This window comes from Pagrus major, chromosome 15 (genome assembly GCF_040436345.1).
Source record: "Pagrus major chromosome 15, Pma_NU_1.0".
Taxonomy (NCBI): domain Eukaryota; kingdom Metazoa; phylum Chordata; class Actinopteri; order Spariformes; family Sparidae; genus Pagrus; species Pagrus major.
Window position 1 is genome coordinate 14936955 of NC_133229.1, and position 21918 is coordinate 14958872.

At 40.8% G+C, this 21918-nt stretch overlaps 1 protein-coding gene across 7 annotated transcripts; it reads right to left on the minus strand.

Moving 5' to 3' along the window:
* Window positions 1-855: 855 nt before the first annotated feature.
* On the minus strand, window positions 856-21584 carry ikzf1 (IKAROS family zinc finger 1 (Ikaros)). 7 transcript variants are annotated; one of them, XM_073482553.1, is made up of 8 exons: window positions 19057-19168; window positions 14656-14709; window positions 14373-14486; window positions 7294-7563; window positions 5561-5728; window positions 3572-3697; window positions 2929-3063; window positions 856-2391 (listed from the first exon to the last, which is right to left on the minus strand). In XM_073482553.1, the coding sequence occupies exons 2-8, from the start codon at window positions 14693-14695 to the stop codon at window positions 1688-1690; spliced, it is 1557 nt and encodes a 518-aa protein (XP_073338654.1). In that variant the 5' UTR covers window positions 14696-14709; window positions 19057-19168; the 3' UTR covers window positions 856-1687. The 7 variants fall into 7 exon arrangements, with proteins under 7 accessions (XP_073338654.1, XP_073338660.1, XP_073338659.1 ...); XM_073482559.1 differs by lacking the exons at window positions 7294-7563; window positions 19057-19168 and adding an exon at window positions 21519-21584; XM_073482558.1 differs by lacking the exon at window positions 7294-7563 and having other exon boundaries at window positions 2959-3063; window positions 19057-19186.
* Window positions 21585-21918: the final 334 nt, after the last annotated feature.

Consider the following 21918-nt stretch of genomic DNA (forward strand, 5'->3'; position numbering starts at 1 on the left):
TGTTAACTGTGTATTCTCTGCCTGTTTGGTATCCATTGTAAATTCTAATATGATCTGAAGGAATGTTTTTAGTTGGAAATCATAGAAATGATGCTTAATAATGACAAAAAAGAGAGGAAAAAAACAAAATGTAATGCTTTTTTAGGAAAATCTACTATACTTCACAGCCACACACGTAAATTGTACAGCATGTGGAGAAGCGTTTATTAATTCACCTCTCACTGTAAATGTTCTTTCAGTGTTTTTCTGTTTTGTACTCAAATGCCAGTCATTCACTCCTTCTTGGCTCTTCCCTGACAGGTAGGAGTGAGCAGCGTCTTGAATGACATCTAAATGTAATTATTTCAGAAAGTTCCAGAGTGTGAAATGAAATCTCCACATTTCTTAAGAAGGTCAGACGGTATAGTACAACTCTGAGAAAGTTTGCATTAACGCCAGGGATCATTTTCACGAGCCTGGCCTTAATTTACGGCAGACTTCGAACAATTTAACGTGGACATTTCCATAATCTTTGACAAGTCCAGTGAAGAAAAACTATCCTATTAAAATATCTACATCCAAGTACCTACAGGTCTGTCAGCAGTAAGCCTTTACTCATTTAACAATTTCATCAATTCACTGTAAAATAAAACACGTCCCCACTCTTTGTGCATATATAAAATATCCTTTATTGATATTTTATGCAAGCATAAAGCTCCTTCAAACCTCAAATGTCTCATCTTTATTTTGAGAATGAAACAATTTATAGCCATCATCAGAAAGAAACATTAGGACAGGGTAACAAGTTCTTTTGATAAAACTAAAAATAACTTCCAGCAGCAGTCATGTTTTCACCTCAAAAAACATTTAGTACAATTGGACAGATGAAGCTTTTATTAACTACTCTACAGACAAAGATCGATCACCGTAATAAATACAAAAACAGACAGGCATGTAATTGTGATATAAATAATATGTAGGTCATTACAAATACGAGAACAGGTTGAAACTTTGGAAGGAAATGCGAGGTTATCTACAGTGATTGTGAAGTTTCTTCTGATTGTATTTATACCAACATTTAAATGGGGTTTTCCTGCACTGAAAACTGCAGTATGGAATCTTTTACTGACATCTCAGACACTTATGACAGATAATATTTGCGAATGTAAGGTTGGAAATCTTTTCTATTTTAAATCTAGAAAAAAGTCGCTGCCTGGTTTCCAAAAGAAAAGACACATTTATACATTTTATACATGAGGCAACTGTAAATACACGTTTTAAAAGGATGTGACAGAGTAACTTGCGTTGTCTTCACTGAATATTATTTTGTTTCTTCCACACAGACAGATGAACTACTTCCTTTTGAGCACGGCATGAAAATAAAAGCATTTTTTAATAGTTGTGTCCAGGGGCGTAGTATAATATTTGGGTAAGTATCCTCTATGGGCCCCTCCCCAAATCCACAGCTGGTCATTCTAGTATCTTTGTGAACTCTCCTCCTGTCCCCTTCTTCCCTCCAGTCCATCACCCCTGGTTGTGTCCAAAAAACATGCATACTTTGTATAAAAAACACAACTTTCAGACATCAACAATGTATTTTACGTTTTGTATTTATATGCATTTATTTTAGGTGCATGTCAATGAGTGAGTGTGTAGCATGTTTTCCATATGTACACTTGTTTGTCTGTGTGAAATCGATCGGCGGGGCTCAGTAGCGATGCTCCCCTCGCGTTATGTGAGAGGAGAACTCGTATCGGTCTTGACTCCGGTGACCACAGAGGTTGCACTCGAAGGGGTCTCTGAAGCCATGGCAGCCCATGTGAATGGTGTACATGACGTGGTCCAGGAAGAGAACGCGGCAGTGTTCGCAACGGTACGCCCTCACCTGCTCCCCGTCTGCCGTCACCACCTTGAAGCCCTCGGAAGCCATCTCAATGCTGGCCCGGATGGCCTCGTACTGCCTCTGCTGCTCCTCCTTCACCAGAGGGAGCACGCCGTTCCTCACCCCAGAGGTGATGTGGTTGGTCAGGTAGATGAGACCGGGGGCCGTCCCGCCTGGGCGATCCTCATTGTTGCTCTCGGTGTCTGTGGAGTCCTGGCCGCTGTGGCTGGGCGAGCCGTCCTTCTCGCTGGAGGCAGACTTGGAGTTGGAGAGCAGCAGCAGGTTCTCAGCTGCGCTGTCTTTGGCTGACATGCCCGTCCCTGTGTGGCCGTCGGGCGCCGCCTTGTGGAGGGGGAACATGGAGCCGAGGCCCACATCGGAAGAGGAGGCCGGGGAGGTCTGGACCAGAGGCCGGAGCGACTCAGCCCCCAGGTAGCTGATGGCACTGTTGATGGCCTGGTCGATGACGTGGGGCTGAATCAGCTCACCTGCTCCTCCATCGTAGGAGAGGTCCGACAGACGTTTGTCACCTGAGAGGCCAGACAGAGACAGAAGAGCAATGTGAAAGTTATACTAAAGCTTTCACCTACATCCTGTGATTTTACCATCTTATCACTGAGCCTGCACCTCTCTAGCTGAGTCTGAAAATGACTGACACGTTTTTTCTGGTCACCTGTTGGTATTTCTAGGCTGAGACTAGCATTTCTCTCAGCTCCTTAATATTTCTTTTTCACCTCTTTTATTATGGAGATTTTAATCATCTTAATGTAAAATTAATACACAGGATTAAGCACTCATTAAATATTAAATCATAGTCTTTTCTAGCAGCAATTAAACAATTTAAAGGCACATTTCCTGATCAGGCTGAACTGCAAAAATAGACTTTTGTCTTTTACACTGCATGTATTCTGCAGATCCAGGGTGGCAAAGAAAAATGCAAAACTAACGAACACAAAACACACTGCAGCTTCACCTAGGTAGCTTTCATTGATGCAGCAGTTACACTTATTTATCATCCAAAGTAGCGACATTGTATTTACACAAAGGAAGCAGATTTCAGCCCTTACCAACAAACTTCTGTGGCATAGTGCTCTTACGTTTAGCTACATTATTAGCTAGTCTGTCTAGCACCAAGGCTCTGTCAGATCCCGTCTGGCTTAAGTCTTCCCTCTGCTCATTCTGGTTGCTTTCTTCCTTTATTACTGGAAAGCAAGACAGAAAAGTAGATTTCAGAGTCAAAGTAATTTGAGTTTGTCCTGTTAGCTTAAAGTGATGAACTGGCGCCTGATAACACATGACGGTATCTTTCTCACAGAGCACAGAGCGGACTATTCTGACACATGTAAAGCACTTGGTCTGTAAATCTGTTCATGCTCACAGATGAGGTGTGGATGTGTTTCTCAAGAATTTTATAGTGTTTTCATTCAACTTGTGACTGTTGAGTATATATGGACAAATACGGAACTTGTTACCGACATGACTTTATTGACTTAATTAGCTCTGCAGTTATTTTGAAAAGCTAAAAAACTTCTGCATGAGCCTATATTTAAACAGAATTGGGAATAATTTAACCTGACCTGTTGGAGCATTTACTAACAGCAAACATTGACAGGATGGTACACATGCCTAGTGAGTCCTGCTCTCCCGGTAAAGTAGGTCATCAGATTTGGGTGAAAGGTACTGTAAGTGTGTGTCTCGTGAGGCACCAACCTGTGTAGATGCTGTTCTGCAGCCCCATGCACTGTAGGTAGTTGTGACATCGCTCCTTGTGCTCCTCGAGAGAGCTGCGCTGCTTGTAGCTCCTTCCACAGTAAGCACACTTGTGGGGTTTTCCGACTGCAGAAAAAATTATTTGTGTCAATTATTATGTCAGTGAACATTCGTCTGTGGGATGGCGATGGTGATTAAATTAATATATTTGGGTTTGTCACACAATAATGATTCAACCTGCAGTTAGTTTAATCTGCTGTTCTAGATGTCTTTTTGGAAGCGCTTTCCTGGAAAAACACAGGAAGTGATGGCTTCAACATATCCCTTTTTGAATGGAACAAAAACAAAGACAACCTGAACAGTATGAACAGTGGTGAGACAAAGAAAAAGGGAACCAGCTACAAAAACTTAATCGACAGAAAACCCAAGAAAAAGGCCTGGCTGCCCCGCCCACACTGTTTGATGAAAGGGTGATTTTTCCAGTGCAAAAACTTCACATGTAGATCATTTTACATTCCTCATTATGGCATGGGCATGGCTGTAGCTACTACTGAGGTCACTGAGGTCATGTCTTCTGTATTTTGGGGGAATTTGGGAAACAACTTGGGGGAGTTTACATTTCTACAAAAAAAAACTTTGCATGGCGGGTTTTTTCTAAGCTAATTCCTCAAAAAAAAAAAAAAAAAGGAATTGATGTTTTCCTCAACAGAGGGTTATTCCTGTCTTTGTAGTGAGGCAAAGAGCCACTGCAGGAGTTGTGTGGATGACTATGGGAAAATATGATGTGAAACAAAGTTGAATGATATGATTGCTCAGTGGGCTGACCCTTATTTTAATTAAAATTCAACTTGGATCCTTTTTTAAAAGGTGCTTCCCCAAATATTGTAAATTATTAATAAATATTGTGGGGTGGGGGGCGTGAACTTTATTCAGCTTCTGAAGGGGGCACGACAGGAGAAGTTTGAGAATAACTGTCCTGGAATATAATCTCCAGGACAGTTAATTTGCCGAAATAAATAGTTGAATAAATAAAATGTTAAAAATACAAATAATGAATAAAATAATATGGGACCAACAGCCCTGTATTCCTCTTTGGTATAGACCAAAAACTCTAGAAAAAAGACCTCAACGAGCCACTTTGTTTTAGTGGGTGTCATTTTCATCATCACTATGCACATGAGCACCGTAGTTTATTTTTGGTGTAGTCACTTCCCGATTCCTGCTGCTGTAAATACTCAGTAGCAAGTGTTTCTTAATCCACAGCTGAAAGTAGTTCCCAACTCCAGTTTGAGTAATGTTTGATTTTTGGAGTTTTGGAAATTGCTCAGCCTTTTTAAAGAAAGGAAACTACATATTTGTGAGCTGTGTTTAAAGAAAGTCTTCAGCAGGAATGAATGGACTTGGAGCTCAGTCACAAACAAAGTAGCGAAGTCAAAAAATGCCGAGTGTGAGACGGACTAACACACTGTTGATTTTAAGCCTTTAAAGAATTATATTAAATAATTCCAGTCTTATCCTTAAAGCATAGGCCACCCTAGATTGTAAGCTTTTTGATGCAACCTTTGCTTTTTCAACTCATTCACTTCCATGCCGATACATATCAACTTATGGCATTTCAAAGCATTTCAGATGGATAACCCATCACAGAGATCATAATGCTCACTTTTATTTTTCTCATTTATTTTTGTTAGTCAAGGCAGCTGGAAGTGCAAATTGTTTTAAGTTGAAATTGGTGTGCAAAAAATTTTAGCAGGTTATTGTTCTGTTAAACTATTTAGAGCAGGCTTTGTAAGTGTACTATTGACACCCAAAATTTTCATTAACACATACTTCTGCAAAGCATTTGCAAAAAAAAAAGTGACACCACATCTACACCCTGTCAACTTCCCCTTATAGAGCACTGAGCGCATATGCACTGCAGAGCGTGTCATGCCTTTTGTAAAGGCTCCACCCAGCAGTTTTCTGTGTGGGTGAGCTTCCCATACTCACCCGAGTGGGTGCGTAAATGGCCGGTGAGGGCGTCCCTCCTGCGACAGGCGTAGCTGCACAGGTGACACTTGAAGGGTTTCTCCCCTGAATGGAGCTTGATGTGACGCAGTAGGTTGCCCTTCTGGGTGAAAGAGGCACCGCACTGGCTGCACTGGAACGGACGCTCTCCTGCAGACAAGAAGACAACAGACGCACATTACTGCAGAGAGATGCAGAAGAAAAACACAGAAAAAAGAACAGGAAAAAGAATAACTGGCACACAATTTCATATGTTTCTTATGTACCCTACCAGGCAGTCCATGATTTTTAATATTTTTCTTGATTGCACCACTCTCCCTAATCTCACTATGTTTGATCCCTCCACTGACAACGATAAAGGCAAAGTCTTTGTCTTCTCTACGTGGATGAAAAAGCGTATTGCTGCTGTGGGAACGCGGGGTCACTGCACTACAAGCATCCCGAGTGCCAGAACAAGCCGGATGATGGAGCGTCTCCGGGGCAGAGAGCGATCCAGCAGCCTGCGGGAGGGTTTCACAGCAGAGTGACACTCCATCTCTCCATGCTCCCCCTGCCCCACCGACTTCTGGCGCTCTGATCGAACAAGAGCCTTTCAGACTCAGCCTGCCAGTTCCGTAATGCACCATTGCCTAGGTCAATTTGATCTGAAAATCTCATTTTTTCCTCTTCTTCGTCTCTAAAATAAGAGCGGCACATCACAATGCAAATTCAGCCTCATTTGAATAAAGCGAAGGAAACACTTTGTGTTGAGAGCCAGTCTTCCTGATCAGCGCTTCTGGAATAAACCAATATCCAGCCTCTCCGAGTGTTGTGGCATTCTGTGAGAACGTTTTAATATGGCTTTTTTTTCAAAGGCCCCCCATAAAATAAGAGTCACCAGTGAAGCAGCAAAAATATATAAAAAAAGAAATTCATTAAAAATGCATTTCAGGAGCAAAGACTCGCCACAGAATATTTTCTATTTAAATAGGAGGCACTTCATTATATCTTTTATTGTACTTTCTTTTGCATTTACATTAGTCTAGTGTTCCTTTCTTCCATTTTGAGTTTCATTAGTTTCTAAAGCTTGACAGTTAAGTGCCTTTTTCAAAAATGTTCCCCACCACTGGTTTGGCTTCATTACAATAGAATATCAATTTTGAAATTTGAAAAACTTTTAATAGCCAGATAATTGTCAGTTCATAGAGATTCCATTTAATTGAAGCAGATATCCTGTTTCTCGACTGAGGGCATGTTTTTTCGGACCAAGTTCGTCTCTCTCGCACAATAATTTGATCAGTTGCTGTTGCTTGTCATGTGGTAATTCAGAGTCATTTAGATGAACAATAATGAATGCTAATGGTATGCTCAAAGTCTATTTCACGCACGATAGGAAGGATCTACATGCATACAGCCAAACGCAAGGATGCCATTGAAACTACTACTGAGGATAAGGGTGACTGCAAACATAAGAACAGTTTATTTCAATGACTATATCGCTAATGTTTGTGTGTAGGCAAAGAAGACACAAAGCTAAAGTATATACTGCGTGTGTTAATGCCAAACAATAGCAGGAGTCAACCACTCACTTTATTTCTGCCATTTAAAGCCTAAAGAAGAGCTCTAAACATGAGGGGGAGCCACAGCAGACATCTTTCTACCCCTGATCCATCCTCTCACACTAACAGTGAACATGGGTGAAAAAGGAAGGGCAAGAAGTATTGCAGATGGCTTACCAGTGTGGCTTCGCTTGTGCACCATCAACACATTGGGGCCAATGCAAACTATCCCACAGATATCGCACTTGAGCTTCCCGTTGGGCAGCCGGATACCGCCGGCCGAGGAGAAGGCCTTTGCTTCGGGGCTCGGCTGTGAGCCGTTCACCTTGGCCCCAGAGGCATCGATCACGCGCAAGTCTTCCGCGCACTCCTCCTCCTCCACGCCATTCATGTCACAGGCCAGCCCATTCTCCTCATCACTGCGAGCCTCAACTTTAATGTTACAGGCTGGAAAAGAGGGCAAGGGGGGGCCACGGTTTAGAATACGAGCATGGTTCTTTCATGATGTTATACACTAAAGATGGGCAATTTATCAGTGTGATATTGATGCTGTGACAGGAGAACAGATAGAGCTGCTTATTGAAACACTGTCATGTAGCCTTAAAGTTGTCCTTTGTTCTGGTCTGAAAGGCTTCAGAATAGAAAAGTCAAACGATTTTGTGAACCTTTCTGTCTGTCCTCACTGAATGAATGAATGTTCCTTATAGATGTTGGGTCATGAAATCCACTTTGCCGAACTGAACTTCTAAACATGTAAAAGATTTTTTGAGATTAGTCTCTTATTTTGTTGGTAGGACTAAACATTCAGTCATTTATTTAGTTTTATTTAGTATCTAGTTATTTAGATTTATTCTTAAACACTATGTTTTTTTTTATTTGATATTTTTCTCATGTGCCTGACCAGTTGTGACTGTTAAATTGGTCTTTGTCTTATTGTTTGCCCTTTTATATTTGTGGGATGGTTTCATAAACTTTTTTTAATTTCACTCATACATTTCCTTTTCCTCTTTTCTCCGAATGAGACATGACATTTAACACATAAAATGCCATGTCATTCTTTTCGTTTCTTGCTCTCATAAAACACCCAATTACTCATTTTACAAAGACTTCGATGTATTGAGCAATTTAAAGGGGCACTATGTAGTTTTGGAGAAGAAAGTTAAACTCATACTTTTAATATTAATGAGGTAATAATTAAAACTCAGAAATATTTACTGTTTCCATAACTGAGTAAACAAGCTGTTCCAGAACACTGTTTGAAGCTGGAAAGGTGGCAGGGTCCGCCAAATATAAACAAAGTAAAACAGTATGAAACTGTGTTTGTCCTTTAAGGTCAGTTTGTTTATTCAGTCATGAAAACGAAGAAAGTTTGTTCATTTAGTTTGTTTAGGCATAAAACTGATCTTTCATATTATTGTTTGGATTCAGTCAGCATGGTATTGTTGTAAATATGGTTTTGTTCATTCCCTATTTCTCTTAGGGAAACACTGTAATAGCATTGCAAATACACTAAAAAATTAACTGCAGCAACCACAGCTTTGTAATAACAAACTTCCTTCAGAGCATAATACGACATGTCCCTTGTTAACCGGGATGCTGCATCAAAACTTCAAAACTTCCCCTTATTTTAGGCCTTTTTGCGAAATAACCTGAGAAAAGTCAACAAACATCAGATAAGATCAACCCACGGCTACTGTTTATTCTCTTTAAAGTAGCATATATTTCATAAAGATACACAGGTGGATAGCATGTAATGTGTGAGGATGTCAGCAAAGAGATGAAGAAACGCACAGATCATCTCACACCATCACACTTTGGTGAAAAAATGACAGCAAGATAAACAGGAAACAGAGACACAGGAAGCTGTGTGAAACTAGGGACGACAGCGGTGTCTATCAGAACAACAGAGGACGATGAACACACACAGGCGCACGCAAGACACACTCACATCTGAGCTTTTCACCATTTAGAGGGGTCTTAATCAGTCTGATTTCAAGCTTTTCAGAGTACAGAGAGTAAATGCTGCATGACTGGCTAATGTAACTGTTATTCGTGGAACAATGAGAAAGTCTCTGTTTGAGGTCTGGTGTTCCCAAAATGATCAAAAAAAGAGAAGTGTCCTCTGTGTTGAACTATCAGCTCCTTATTTTCCCACCAGTGAGCTTTAGAAACAACTGACAGATCATGCAAGTCCCACAGCTACCAGCCTGTGGTTTGCATGTCACGGTGACAGCCTGATTTCCCCATGCCGCTACCTCTTGTTTGTACAACTGAAGAGGAAGAAGTGGAAATCATGAAATATAGGAATCTATGGAAAAGGGGAAGCTTCAGAAAGAGGGCCTGTCTAACTGAAATACCAAGAATTATGGAGAAGTGACAGAAAGGGAAGCACAGGAAAGGAATTGTAAAACAGCCTGTAACTGAAACATGTTTTACTTTATTTTTTTTAGTTAGGAGTCTTGGTTTCACCGAGAGCCACCACGGGAACATAAATCCCCAAATGCACAGTGACCGATAGAGAACACGGGGTGGAGCGACATTTACAGAGGATCGTGAGATGTTTGTGATCGCTTTTCCGATCAAAGTCACATAATCCGATAGTCCATCTCCACACATTTTTTTTTTTTTATTCGCTGTTGCATGACCAACAATCTGCTCATCTGTTTAACTGTTAAAAATTATTGGACAAACCCCTGTCTTTTGCTGAGCAGATGAGATAAGGGAGACACCAGCCACACACGCAAAGGGAAGGAAAGTCTTCACAGTTACGACACAGACCTGTGAGTGAATAGTTACCAAATATACTACACAACCAAAAGACAGGCCTAATTACGATGCACAAAGGCAAATGATGCATTTAGGTGGGGATCTACTATATTTCAGCACAAAACTATTATCACTGCATTATGTTGTTCATTTCATTTAGGAGTTAAGCTTAAGCTTTATAGACATATAACCTGTCAGATGAACTGAAAGTACCTCCTCACCTACACTACCATTTATTTGAACCATTCCTACATTACTCTTATCAAACTGTTCTTTGTTTTTCCTTAAATTTGACCAATTTTAAGTCCTCATTTATCCATCACTTTTAGATTTTTCACTATTCATCTAATACCTCTTAACTACTTCACTCTTTATCCATTAAATTAAGCTAACTAGCTATTTTAGCTATGTATCCATCACTGTGAACTACCTGTATTTCACTTGTAATCCATTTTAACCATGTCTCTGTTACTAAGTATTTGTTAATTTTAGCTAAGGTTACCTTATTTAACCATTTATCCATTAGCCTACTTAAAGCTAGCTTCAACTATTTATCTGTTACTTTAAGTTCATTTTATTCTCACCATGTTACTTCAGCTAATGTCATCTATTTTACCTACTTATCCATCACTTTTGCTAACATTACCTGTTCTTTAAGTTAACTGCTCACTCAGTAACACACACTCGCAACATGTGGTGTTCAGGGTTTTTTTTAATCTTTAAATTACTTTAGCTGCTTCACAATCTTACCACATTTTCCAAGCAACGGCAGAGGTAAGCCCCGGGGGTTGGGAATCACTGACTTAACACGTTTATACCTTACGTGACATTTTGTGAAATGTGCACGTGTCTTACTCACTACGTTTGCAGAAGTGAAAAGAGAATTACCACCTGCACGAAGCAGCCGGAGTCATCTTTTTGGAGATTTTTACATTGTAAACTTTGCAAACGTGTGTGTGAATTTCTCACCTGAACCACCAAGGTTCTTTCAGTCAGGCAAATGCACTTTAATGACGATGTAAGTGGAAAGAATTTAAACTAGAGGTTTTTTTTAATGGCAAGTGACCAAGTTTGTGCAATTTGCATAGCACAGGGCTCGAAAGCAAAACTCTCAACTCTCCTAATTCATTTATGGTTTTAGCCACAAAACCTCTGAATGACAGAATATTCTGAGTAATTGAGGTACTTTTCTACTGTCAACAGGGAGTTGTGAAATTTCGTACCAATCAAAAGGCTTCATCAGACTATTGTCACCCAGTATTGGCAAAAGAGGCATTTATCTGGACATGGGAATGTAGTCAGTGATCCAGGAATGACTCCTCAATTTAAACCCAAAAGCAGGTGTATGTTGGCATTTTGCATATGTCGTTTATGTCTGGAACAATGCACTAAAAAACCTTTATGTTTATCTTGGTTGTCAGTTCCTAAAACACTGAATACACCAGCGAGGTTATCAGCCGGCTAAAGCAGACAGAAGGGAACCATGAACGCCGGGCTGCCACCCACTTCTCATGGATATGGGGAAGTTGTGACTGAATTGGGAGAAGGAAGAAGGCTTTTTACTTTACATGATGTTTGTCACTGTCACACATCCTGATTTGCTCGTTTTGGGAAGCAAGTGTCAGATCACAACGTAGACAAACAAAAAAGGGTGCAATAAAACGGTTATAATGTTGATCTAATGCCCAGATTGGAGTAACTCATTCTGTAGCTGAGAAGGAAACAATGACACATGCTGAAAGACGTGATTAACTTAAAAAAAGCTGTAGCATTAGTGTTAAAGAAGCATTTTTGTATAAAAAGAAATAATCAAGCAATACTGATGGACGTCGATGGCAGATTGGAGACAACTTAGCAAGTGTGTTGTAGTTCTGCAGTGTGGAAACACAGGGAGCCTGCTGGAGGTTCCTGTTACTGACTAGTGCTGCTCTCACTGCCTGAAAATAACCCTGTGTGCAAGATAGTGGAACCACATGTGTTAAACCACGCTAGCAACACACTCAACACGACTTGCAGGAACACCAAAAACAGCCTGCTTTTCCCCTCACACTTAAAAAAAAAACTCGCCTCCATGTTTTCGGGAACTAGACTCAGCTCAGTCTCCCCCTTTGTCTCAGGTTTCTGAAATAGCAAAAGCTCCGTCTGAATCACTGAAAGTGAAAGAGAAATCATTTCACTGGGATGTTGAGAAGGTTACGGCCTTGTGACTTAAACCAAATATGTCTCTGTGCTTATTTCCACTTTAAGCCACCCAAGACAAACCCATTAATTTAGCTCACATTTTGGTGGCAATTTACCGAACATACTGAGCCAGAATAGGCTTCACTTAGCGTTATAAACCTCCGACATGCTCTGAGTCATTTGTGTGTGGATTGTAGCATGGTAAATGTGCAGCAACAATGCTGATCCCAGGCTGTGAAGACTTATTTGTAACAGGAAACAACCTAGGTTTTGAGGTTTTTAGCTTTCGATACTTGAGGTCCCGTGTCCCACATATAGTCCCCCTGCTTTTTGCCTTTTTTTCACGACAGAGAACTGAGCAGCACATGATCCTGGGTGATAATTATAACTCACTCTGGCTTTTATCACAGAAGCAGCGATGCATAGATGTACCAGATACTTGCACTTCCCTTCTTTCGCACTTTGGGCTCTTTTTCTCTGTCCCTATATAGACACATGCGAAGTGATCATACCGTTCAGGGAATGAACAGAAACTCAAGCTCATACATCCACAACGTCAACTGTGGCCTCTTTAGTTTCTTTATCACCACTGATGTAAGTCAAACATTTAAATCATCTGCTTTCTGACTATTTCCTTTTTTTTTTTTTTAATTGTACTAAACATCCATCAGGTGACTGAGATGAGATGTACACAGTCAAATAAAACATGGCTCTACAGACGCTCCCTAACTCGATTTACCATGTTTTAATTGTTCTGATGACATCGCAACTCAACACTTCCCTGCCTGTGCTGAGCTCGGCGCCACACAGCTCAAACAGAGATCCTTTGTGAGTAAGCATGTGTCTGTGTGTGTATGTATGTATGTGTGTGTGTGTGCAGGTGCGTGACCTATGTGGTGTAGTGATGCGCTGATCTCTCTCTGAGCTTGGCCCTGTTCCTGAACTCTTTATCTCCAGGAGTGTTGAAACTGCCTGATGGCAAGTTCTTCTTAGGAAACTCTTACACATCCTATTTCAGTTTCCTCTGACATTTTATTTTTGACTGTGTGCTGCTAATCTTTGCCGTTATCTGGATGAGTGGAAAAACACCGGTAGGATGGTCAGCTGTCATTCTTGTTGTTTTTTTTGCAATGAAGTAAAAAATTTTGTCCTGAAATTATGAAATGTATAATCCACATTTTCATGATCCTGAGTAGCACATTTTACATCTTTAATCTTTAACATTTTCTCAAACTTTTTTATTCTTTATGCACTTATTTCCTCTTGCTACCGCTGTGATTGGTTAAGATCTAATTAAATCAATAAAATAAATAATTAAATGGGTTCACCTGATCTGAATGCATCCTCAAAGCTAAGATGCTCCCTAACATTTTGGAGTGGGCATATTAAAGTGTTAACAAGCTGTGAATTTCATGAATAATCAGTGATAATAAGCTAAATAATATATTTTATTATATATATTATTAACCTATATTATTTATCCTATGAAAACTGTGTTTTACATGTCTCATCTTGCTGTCTTGTAAAACCGGTTAGCTATCAAAGACCAGTAATGATTCCACCTTGAACGTTTCCTGTTTCTTTACAAGCCACCCACGTTAGGAGACTTGAGATAAATATACGCCGCCGATGTGAATCCCCCTAGCATGCTTCATCCTTATTTTCACCATGATATTCCCTGGCTTGATGTTCACAAACTCAAATCAAGGCCACATTAGCTATTCCTTAAGATTCAGCTTATTAATGACATGCCATGGATCAAAGGGATTTTTTTTTTCTTACCTAATTTGCCAATGACCTAAATGTGTCTCTTTGCAGCTTTAAATTAATTTTTCCAAGGGATTTGGAACGGCAGTTATCTCCCACTGGATATGTATGGGATTTAGTTATGAAAACATTTTTTATGCCTTTTTTAATATATATGTTTTGCTTTTGATACTGACATTACTTTCATTTAGCCGTTTTACTGATTTGGATGCTTTGGGAATGAATACATTAGTGTTGGGAAAGGCACTACAGTGGTTCTGACTGATTCTGGTTGCTGCTTCATGGGGTACACTCAACCTAATGTAGCAATCACACACTTAAGACTTGTTTATTCTTAAAGGAGCACTATGTAGTTTTGGGAAATAAATTTGAATCAAAAGAGAAAGATCTTCTTGTGTTACTTTGTTTATATTTGGCAGATTTTGTATCATTACCTCATTGATATTGTAAACATTCTTCTCTAAAACTACATAGTGCCACTTTAACTTACACAAGCATCAGTGATGTTCTGTGGGTGCGTTTGTTGAGATGCTGCCTCGTACCTTTGTCCCCTCTGTTGTTCTGCTGGTGGGTGGAGCTGGCTGACAGGTCCTCAGGGACGGCCATGGGCTCCTCCGCCTCCTCGGACGCTTCGTTGGCAGGGGGGCTGTCCCTGCCTGGGGAGACACACACCAGCAAACACCCATCACTCACCACGCAACCCCTCGACGTGTCTCATTCAGGGGCAGCAAAATTACCTCCGGCTGATGTAAGAGCCTGTTTGCGGGCCTATTGTATCTACCTTTCGCACTCTACGGCTCAATCATGCAGTAGGTAGTCTTTTACCTGGCATCTGGGCCATTTCCTGGGCCTCCTCTGTCTCCATGCGGTGCAAGTACTCTAATGGGAGAGAGAAAGAGATGTAGATGTGTGTAAGTTTAATCAAGTGCAGGCTGAAGAAACAACATTATAAAAAGCTAGAGTGGAGTAAAGAGTGTACTTCTCGGCGTGACTTTGTCACCTCAGTGAGATCACTCTTGTCACAGCAGCGGACGCACCACTGTCCCCCACATTACATTACAAAGAATTACAGACATTTTCATTACAAGTCTGACAGAGAGACTGAGCTTTGAGAGCGGCTTGGCTCCGGCTGATGGGGGCCCGCTGGTAGCGCGGGGGTTGCTGGGAATGGGCTTTCAGACCACATTTGTTATTTATTGTTAATTTCCTGCCACGTAATCATCCAAAAATGCAAACTGACTGCCGCAAAATTAAGCAGAAAATTAACTGGCCCCGGGTCACGAAGATGCGGGTGTTTGCCGTGCCCAGCTGATCGGCGCTCATGTTCTCTCTAATTTACTGAGCATGCATCGCTGAGCCCGTGGCCTGAGCACAGACGCATGGAAGCCACAATGAGAAACAAAGAGAGAGAGAAGAAGACAGAAGAGCAGCGAGATAGATAGAGGCAGAGATGAAGATAGCAACGGGAGGGCAAGAGTCAGAGAAGCAAACGCAACAGGAAGGTGCACAGAAAAGAGGGGAGGCAGAAAAGCAGGCCGAAGGACAGAGAAGTTCTCTTTATTTATTTTTTTGAAGCAATCCTTTGGCCAGGGCTGAATATCTGAGGAGTCACCAGTGCTCGTGGCCCCATTAATAATGGATGGCCCTCAAGCCTGCAGCAGATGGGCCCGACAGCCTCAGCCCCAGCTCCGCCACTTCAAGAAGCCCTTGGTGGGGCCGCTGCCCAGTCCAAGCAGCCACTCAGGGAGAAGTGAAGCTCCCGAAAATAGAGAAACAAGCCCAAGGGAGAAGGGGAACCTAGGCCTTCCTGTTTTACTGACAGATGGCTCCACACATTTGGAACAAATAGTGGGAAGCGACGGGGCCGCTCTGTCGCAACGCACAGTATTCTGCGGAGTCAAGTCAGGAGCTCGAAGACGCCCAGGATGCAAGTGTGAGCGGAGGAGGAGGAGGGGGGCAAAGGTCACTGGTGCAGATGATTTGTTCAGCACAACACGGGGGTGTTGCGTGTTACTCTGCTGAGCTACGACTCTGCAGCGGCGTTCTTCAGCATCTGGAGTTTGCAGGTTGGGGGCAGAGGGGGGTATATTCTCATGTGCCCTTTTTTCTGGGCAGATGGTGCGAGGGGAAACACGGATGCGTTGGTGTGGGGGCTTCGACAGAAATAAAAAAAGAGAGTTCCTACATTCAGTCACAACCCACTTGCGTAGGCATGTGGAAAGTAAGGTGCATGAAGAATAACCAGGAAGTAGCATCTTAGCTTGAGCCCAAAGTGATACTGTTATCATGCTGTCTTCAATTTCTGTATGTTACAGATATTTTTGTTACTTTTTTAAAAACTTTTCCCATATTGTTTTTAGTTGTACCTCCATCTTTAGACACTGTGCCTTAATTTTTTTTCATTTAATCAAATCAAACAAATTATAAAAATAGCAGGATTTTTTTGTACCCCCGTTGCTGTGTGTGTGTGTGTGTGCGTGTGTGTGTGTGTGTGGGTGTGTGTGTGTGTGTATGAACTGGGGGCAGGTGGAATCTTTCAGCCAGTGAAATGGAAGTCACAGAAAAGACTTCTGACATATAGCGCAGGGGTACTGGAAAAGTTTTGGTCTGAGTACGTCAAGTGAGGAGAGGCAGGAAGAGGCTTGTGGGTTGACAGAATTCTCGGTCCCCCTCCTGTGTGTGTGTTTGGTGGTGGTGTGTTTAAGGGGGGGGGAGGTTAGAGGCGTCTTCTCATAGTGAGATGTAAAAGCTACACCAGGGAGCAGGGTGGAGATGAGAAACAACGAAACCGTTAACAGATACTGAGGGACCACACCAGCAAAGTTTGGATACCCAGAAGGAAGCTTAAACACTGGCGTGTGTGTGTGTGTGTGTGTGTGTGTGTGTGTGTGTGTGTGTGTGTGTGTGTGTGTATGAATAAGATACACAACACACAATTAAAATTAATAAAAAACTGGAATACAGGAAAAAACAAATGTCCCAAGAAAATGTCCCAAAAAGACATTTCTCAAGTGTTTGAATTAAGTTTTGTGTCATTAAAATTCATTTTATTTACATTTTTTTTAGTAGTAATTCAACATTATGGTGTAAATCTATAAAATCTGTAACCTTTAATGAAATGATTAAACCCTATTAAGAAAAAATTAAAAAGTGGCCAAGGAAGCTCATGTTAAATATCTGCACGTTTCTGCTTATGACAATTAGATTTTTGGCTGCAATAAAACATGTTACAGCAATTAAATACATCAATAAGCGTGCTATATCATCACTCTATGACTCCAGTTTCATGGCACATTATCGCTGACCTCACTCTGATTTCACACACAAACAATATGATTCATAATTCAAATAATTCATACTCACACTCACACTAAAAGTTTCCATTTAGACAGCTACGATCAGTCTTTCTGATGATTAATGAAAATATCTGAATTAATGGTTTTCACTCTTGTGGGTTTCATGAGGAGTAATGAAGCTGTGGGCGCTTTCTTATCAACCATTAGGAGAGGAGATTATCCTACACTGGCAAGCAATGTGGTGCATGGTCACCTTTGTTCGTATGCACACATGGAGATTCTCATCAGTAATTCATGAAATGTATGGGTGTAAGTGGGTAGATAGTGTTAGCGGATGTGTTCGGGGAGCCTATCGAGGGGGTGAGGGGAGAGTAAAGGTGCACCGAAGAGAAGTTTCCTTCATTTGCATCTGACACACTTCACTACTCTGCTATTCAGACAGTACAATCATTTTAATAACTGTCTGCCTTCCTCTGCCCCCCCTCCTCCTCCTCCTCACCCCTTCCTACTTCTGTTTCTACTGACAAGAAAGATGATGTATCTACAGACAGATTTGCAGCAGTTTCAGCACTTCTCTTTCCAAGCGAGCTATGAAAAAGTCCTATTTGTGCAGGTACCGGGGTTCCTTTCCGAGTTTTAAGTCGATCTAACATCTGAAATCAAACGTGTTTTTGTTAGTTTTTGTTTAATATTTGCATGTCAGTTGGATTTTGAGTGAATTTACAGAATAATTAACTTCCCTGAAATGTTTCACACTCAGAGAAAAATAAGTAAACTTCAACTGCATTCATGCTTACTAAAGCAGATGACATAAAATGAAGATGGTCGCTCACAGTTTTAGACTCATAGACTTCATCACACGAACACCACTTTTAAAGCTAAAATTATGATGTTTTAGCTGAATTTTATTTTAATTGGATCAAAAGCCAATTTGGCCTAAAAACTTTTTTTTTTCAGGTTTTGCGACAAACACTTTTATTTCCTCCACAAGTTTGACAGTGAATCTTTCTGTTTCTTTCGTAAGGGCGTTGATGAACAACTTTCCACCTCAGTGTCAGCAGTGTAAAAAGTTTTAGAAGTCCTGCCTACATTAGGTATGTGCCTTTTCCTTCTCTTCACACAGACGTTTAACAACCGAGACTGTGGCTCCAACAGGTGAAATCAAAGATTAACGGTACGAGACATTATCAGATTTATCGATTATTAACTGAAATGAGACACGAGAGACAGCGTTGGTGTGTGCGTAATGATTTCCTGTTCAAGCAGCGCTACAAATTTCTTCACACACGGTTTGGTGTTTGGTCCCGACAAATATACATCTTCATGACAAGCTTTATTTTTTGCTGTAAATTCGTCTTTTAATATTTTAGGATTCAGGCTCAAACTGATAGAGAGGGACTATCTGAAGTTTACTGAGTGCGGACATCTGTTGCAACAGGTGCTATAACAGGAATGTAAAAACGCGTTAAACATCTAAAAATTACAAAGAAATCCGCGGATAATTAGCAGGAAATCTTATAAATCAGGTTAATATTTTTACAGAAATTAAAGAGATTGGGAAATAATTTATCCATATGTTCCCAAAAGAAAAAGACGCATGGAAAATGGGGAACATTCCACTATTTCTGTTAAATTTCTGGCTATTTAGAAACAAAATGAAGTGTGAAAATGAACTTATTTTCCACTATTTAATTCTAAAAGGTAGTCTGGTTTGTTAATCCGTTACATGTCCTGTACCAACAGAGAATAACGCGCACTAAACGGGATGTGATGCTGCGGCGCACCTGCACCGAAACTATAAGGAAAGTCTTTTCCAGTCAGGTGCAAACGTCTCCTAAAAACCTTGAGAAGACACGAGCTCATTTTAGAGGTCTTGATTTAGCCTTTAAGATAAGAGTGGAGCTGAAAAGCGCGGTGGAAGTCACTTTACCTGCTATTCCTTGAGTTTGCAGTATGAAGTTCTTCCAACTCTCCCCGGCTCCATGTGCAGAAGGTCGCAGCGCCGCGGCGGCCCCATGGAGCTGCGCCCTGAGTCCCTCCCCTCTCCACTGCACTTCCTCGTTCCAGCCCAACATGACTATGTCTCTGAGCTCGACTGGGGCATTTTGCTTGCTTTTATCCACAGGCCGAGTCTGCGGCGGGGAGTCGAGCCGCCGAGCCCTTGGCACTTGCTTTGTGCCGTGCCAATAAAAGCTGACACCCAGTAGACCATTACTGGCAGCCATGCATGAGATGGGATGAGGCGCGCGAGGAGAGTGGACCATTCATTGTTTATTTATTTCATTCTCACCGACGAAGCTGACGGGGGGGGGACTCCTTACTTGCATATTGGACAGCTCCCCTTCTGTCACCTGTTCTGGCACGCTGAAGCAGTCCATGAAATTAACACACAACTGTTTTCTTTCCCACATAATGAGTTTTTTTTCCTCTTCCATTTGACTTTGTTCTTTCTCTCCAGTGATTATCCCCTTAGTGTCACAGCCTCCTGTCCCACCTCAACACATCAGTAAAGTGTCCAGACTATGTCTCAACCTGAGCAAATAGTTTGTTTTTTTGTTTTTTTGTTGTTTTCTTTTCAACATTTGACTCTATGTTACTTTCAGATTTAACATGCATGAGCACTGAGTTACCGCTCACTCCTGCAGGCATGCATTAGTATATTCTCTGAAATGTGGTTTTCCCTCTGGTTTTGTGCACAAACCAACACCTGCTCTGTGAGTCCAAACCCATCAGAGATATTTTAGTTTCAGATGCTTCCATCAATATGAGCTCTGCCAGACTCTCTCTAACTGGAACATTAGAGTTTTTGCCTGCTGCAGAGTCTCATCATCTACATTCAAAACTGCTTGGAAGTGACTTGAAACTGAACACACAGCATAGAATGTAAATCAGTAAACTGTCACCACAAGCCGGCTGTTTACAGCTCATATAACTGGATCAGGTGCAGTTCTTCATCCCCTTCCTCCTGTTATCATCCATGCCTGATTATGTAAACGTAACGTATAAGAACAGTGTGCTCGACTACAGCACAGCAGCGGCCGTGCATCACTATATAGACGTTTCAGATGTTGAATAATTGCCATCCTATTTTCTTAGCATACCAATCTAAGAGTCAATCCCACAGTGATGGAATGTAACTACGTACGTACATTAGGGTTGCGCGATATGGAAAGAAAGTCACATTGCAATTATTTTGACAGATATTACAACTGCGCTATGAGTCACAATTAGTAGGAATGATCATTTTTGCATTACAATTTTCATTTTCACTGACAAACTTGGACATTTCTTGGGGTCTGTACCAAACAAACATCTGTAGAACAGGATTTGTAGACCAGGACGTCTTTGCAGCACCACAGCGCTTCATTATAATGTTTGTCACACATTTTACCTTTATCAAGTACACGAGTACTATACTTAAAGGCTAACGCCACCAATTTTACACATTAAAGTGTGTTTACAGGTCTTACAGGAGTACAACTGCAAATGTAAAAAAAAAAGTACTTTAAAGTCTTTTGTGGCTCCAGACTAAAACTGCAAATAATCAGATAAATTGCCTCCAGTGATGTAACTCAGCTGTATTGTGGGTAATGTGAGCCAGGTATTGAAAAGGAAGAAGAATGTTGTGGGTTCTGCTGTATCAATTTTGTTTATTTGTTTGTAAACTGTGCATAACGAGTCCAACAGCGTTATAGGAGTAGTATAGACCAGCAGACTGTTTTACCTGGTGCCATTTCCCACAATGCAACTTAGCCACTGAGTGACATCACTGGCAGTTTATAAGATCATATGCAGCTTCCTCTGGCTTTTTATTAATTGGTGGAGTTATCCAGTCTGAAGTTAAGTATTTCCATTTTAATGTAACTCCAATACATCTCAGGGGCTAATATTGTACTTCTACTCCACTACATTTGTCTGACACCTTTAGTTACAGTGAAAACCATGTTTCTCCAAAATTGATGATTTTGAATTTTACTGTAAACTGAAAAATTAAACGTTTATGGGTTGAGAACAATCTCTGACATCTTAAGCTAATTCAGGTAAATAAAGAAAAATTTGAATAAGCCAGAAGATGCGTTGTCACAAAGCTGACTTCTCTCACAGCTACAAACATATGACGATCTAATTGGATACGATGCATTTCTGTAGATTAAGTAGTTAAAATTAGCTCAACCTTAAACAGCTACAGCACTAAAATGCAACATACAATTTAATGCGGCAGTAATATTAATACAAAAACATCAAATAAAATAGTAAAACACTGACAGGGAGCATTTAACTGCAGAATAACTTCTACTTTTGATACTTTAAGTAGAGTTTGCTGATAATTCTTACATACTTTTACTCAAGAAAGGACTATTTTCACTGTGTGGTATTAGTACTTGTACTTACAGGTCTGAATACTTCTTCCACCACTGCAATCTCATAGTTGAAGAGTGATGAGTGCCGATATAGTGTCTGAGATCATTCAAAGAAATATAAATTGTGGATTAATATTGATGGAAATTCTTAAATAAATAATGAGTTACACCTCTGGTTTGGCAAAAGTAACTCACCTCTCATTTTCAGATATGTCCTGTCATTATAATCTCATATGAATATCTGCTGGAGTGGATGTTGGCTGTAATTACTGTGTTTCAAATTACTCATGCACCCAAAGCTTATACTATTAAAGTGGATCTTTTTGCCACCCAGAAATGTACGATTAAGTCACAGGAGTTTACACTTCATATTGTTGAACATGTGGTGGTTTTACTGCATTTACCTTCCACTGTTTTCTCTGCTTGTGACT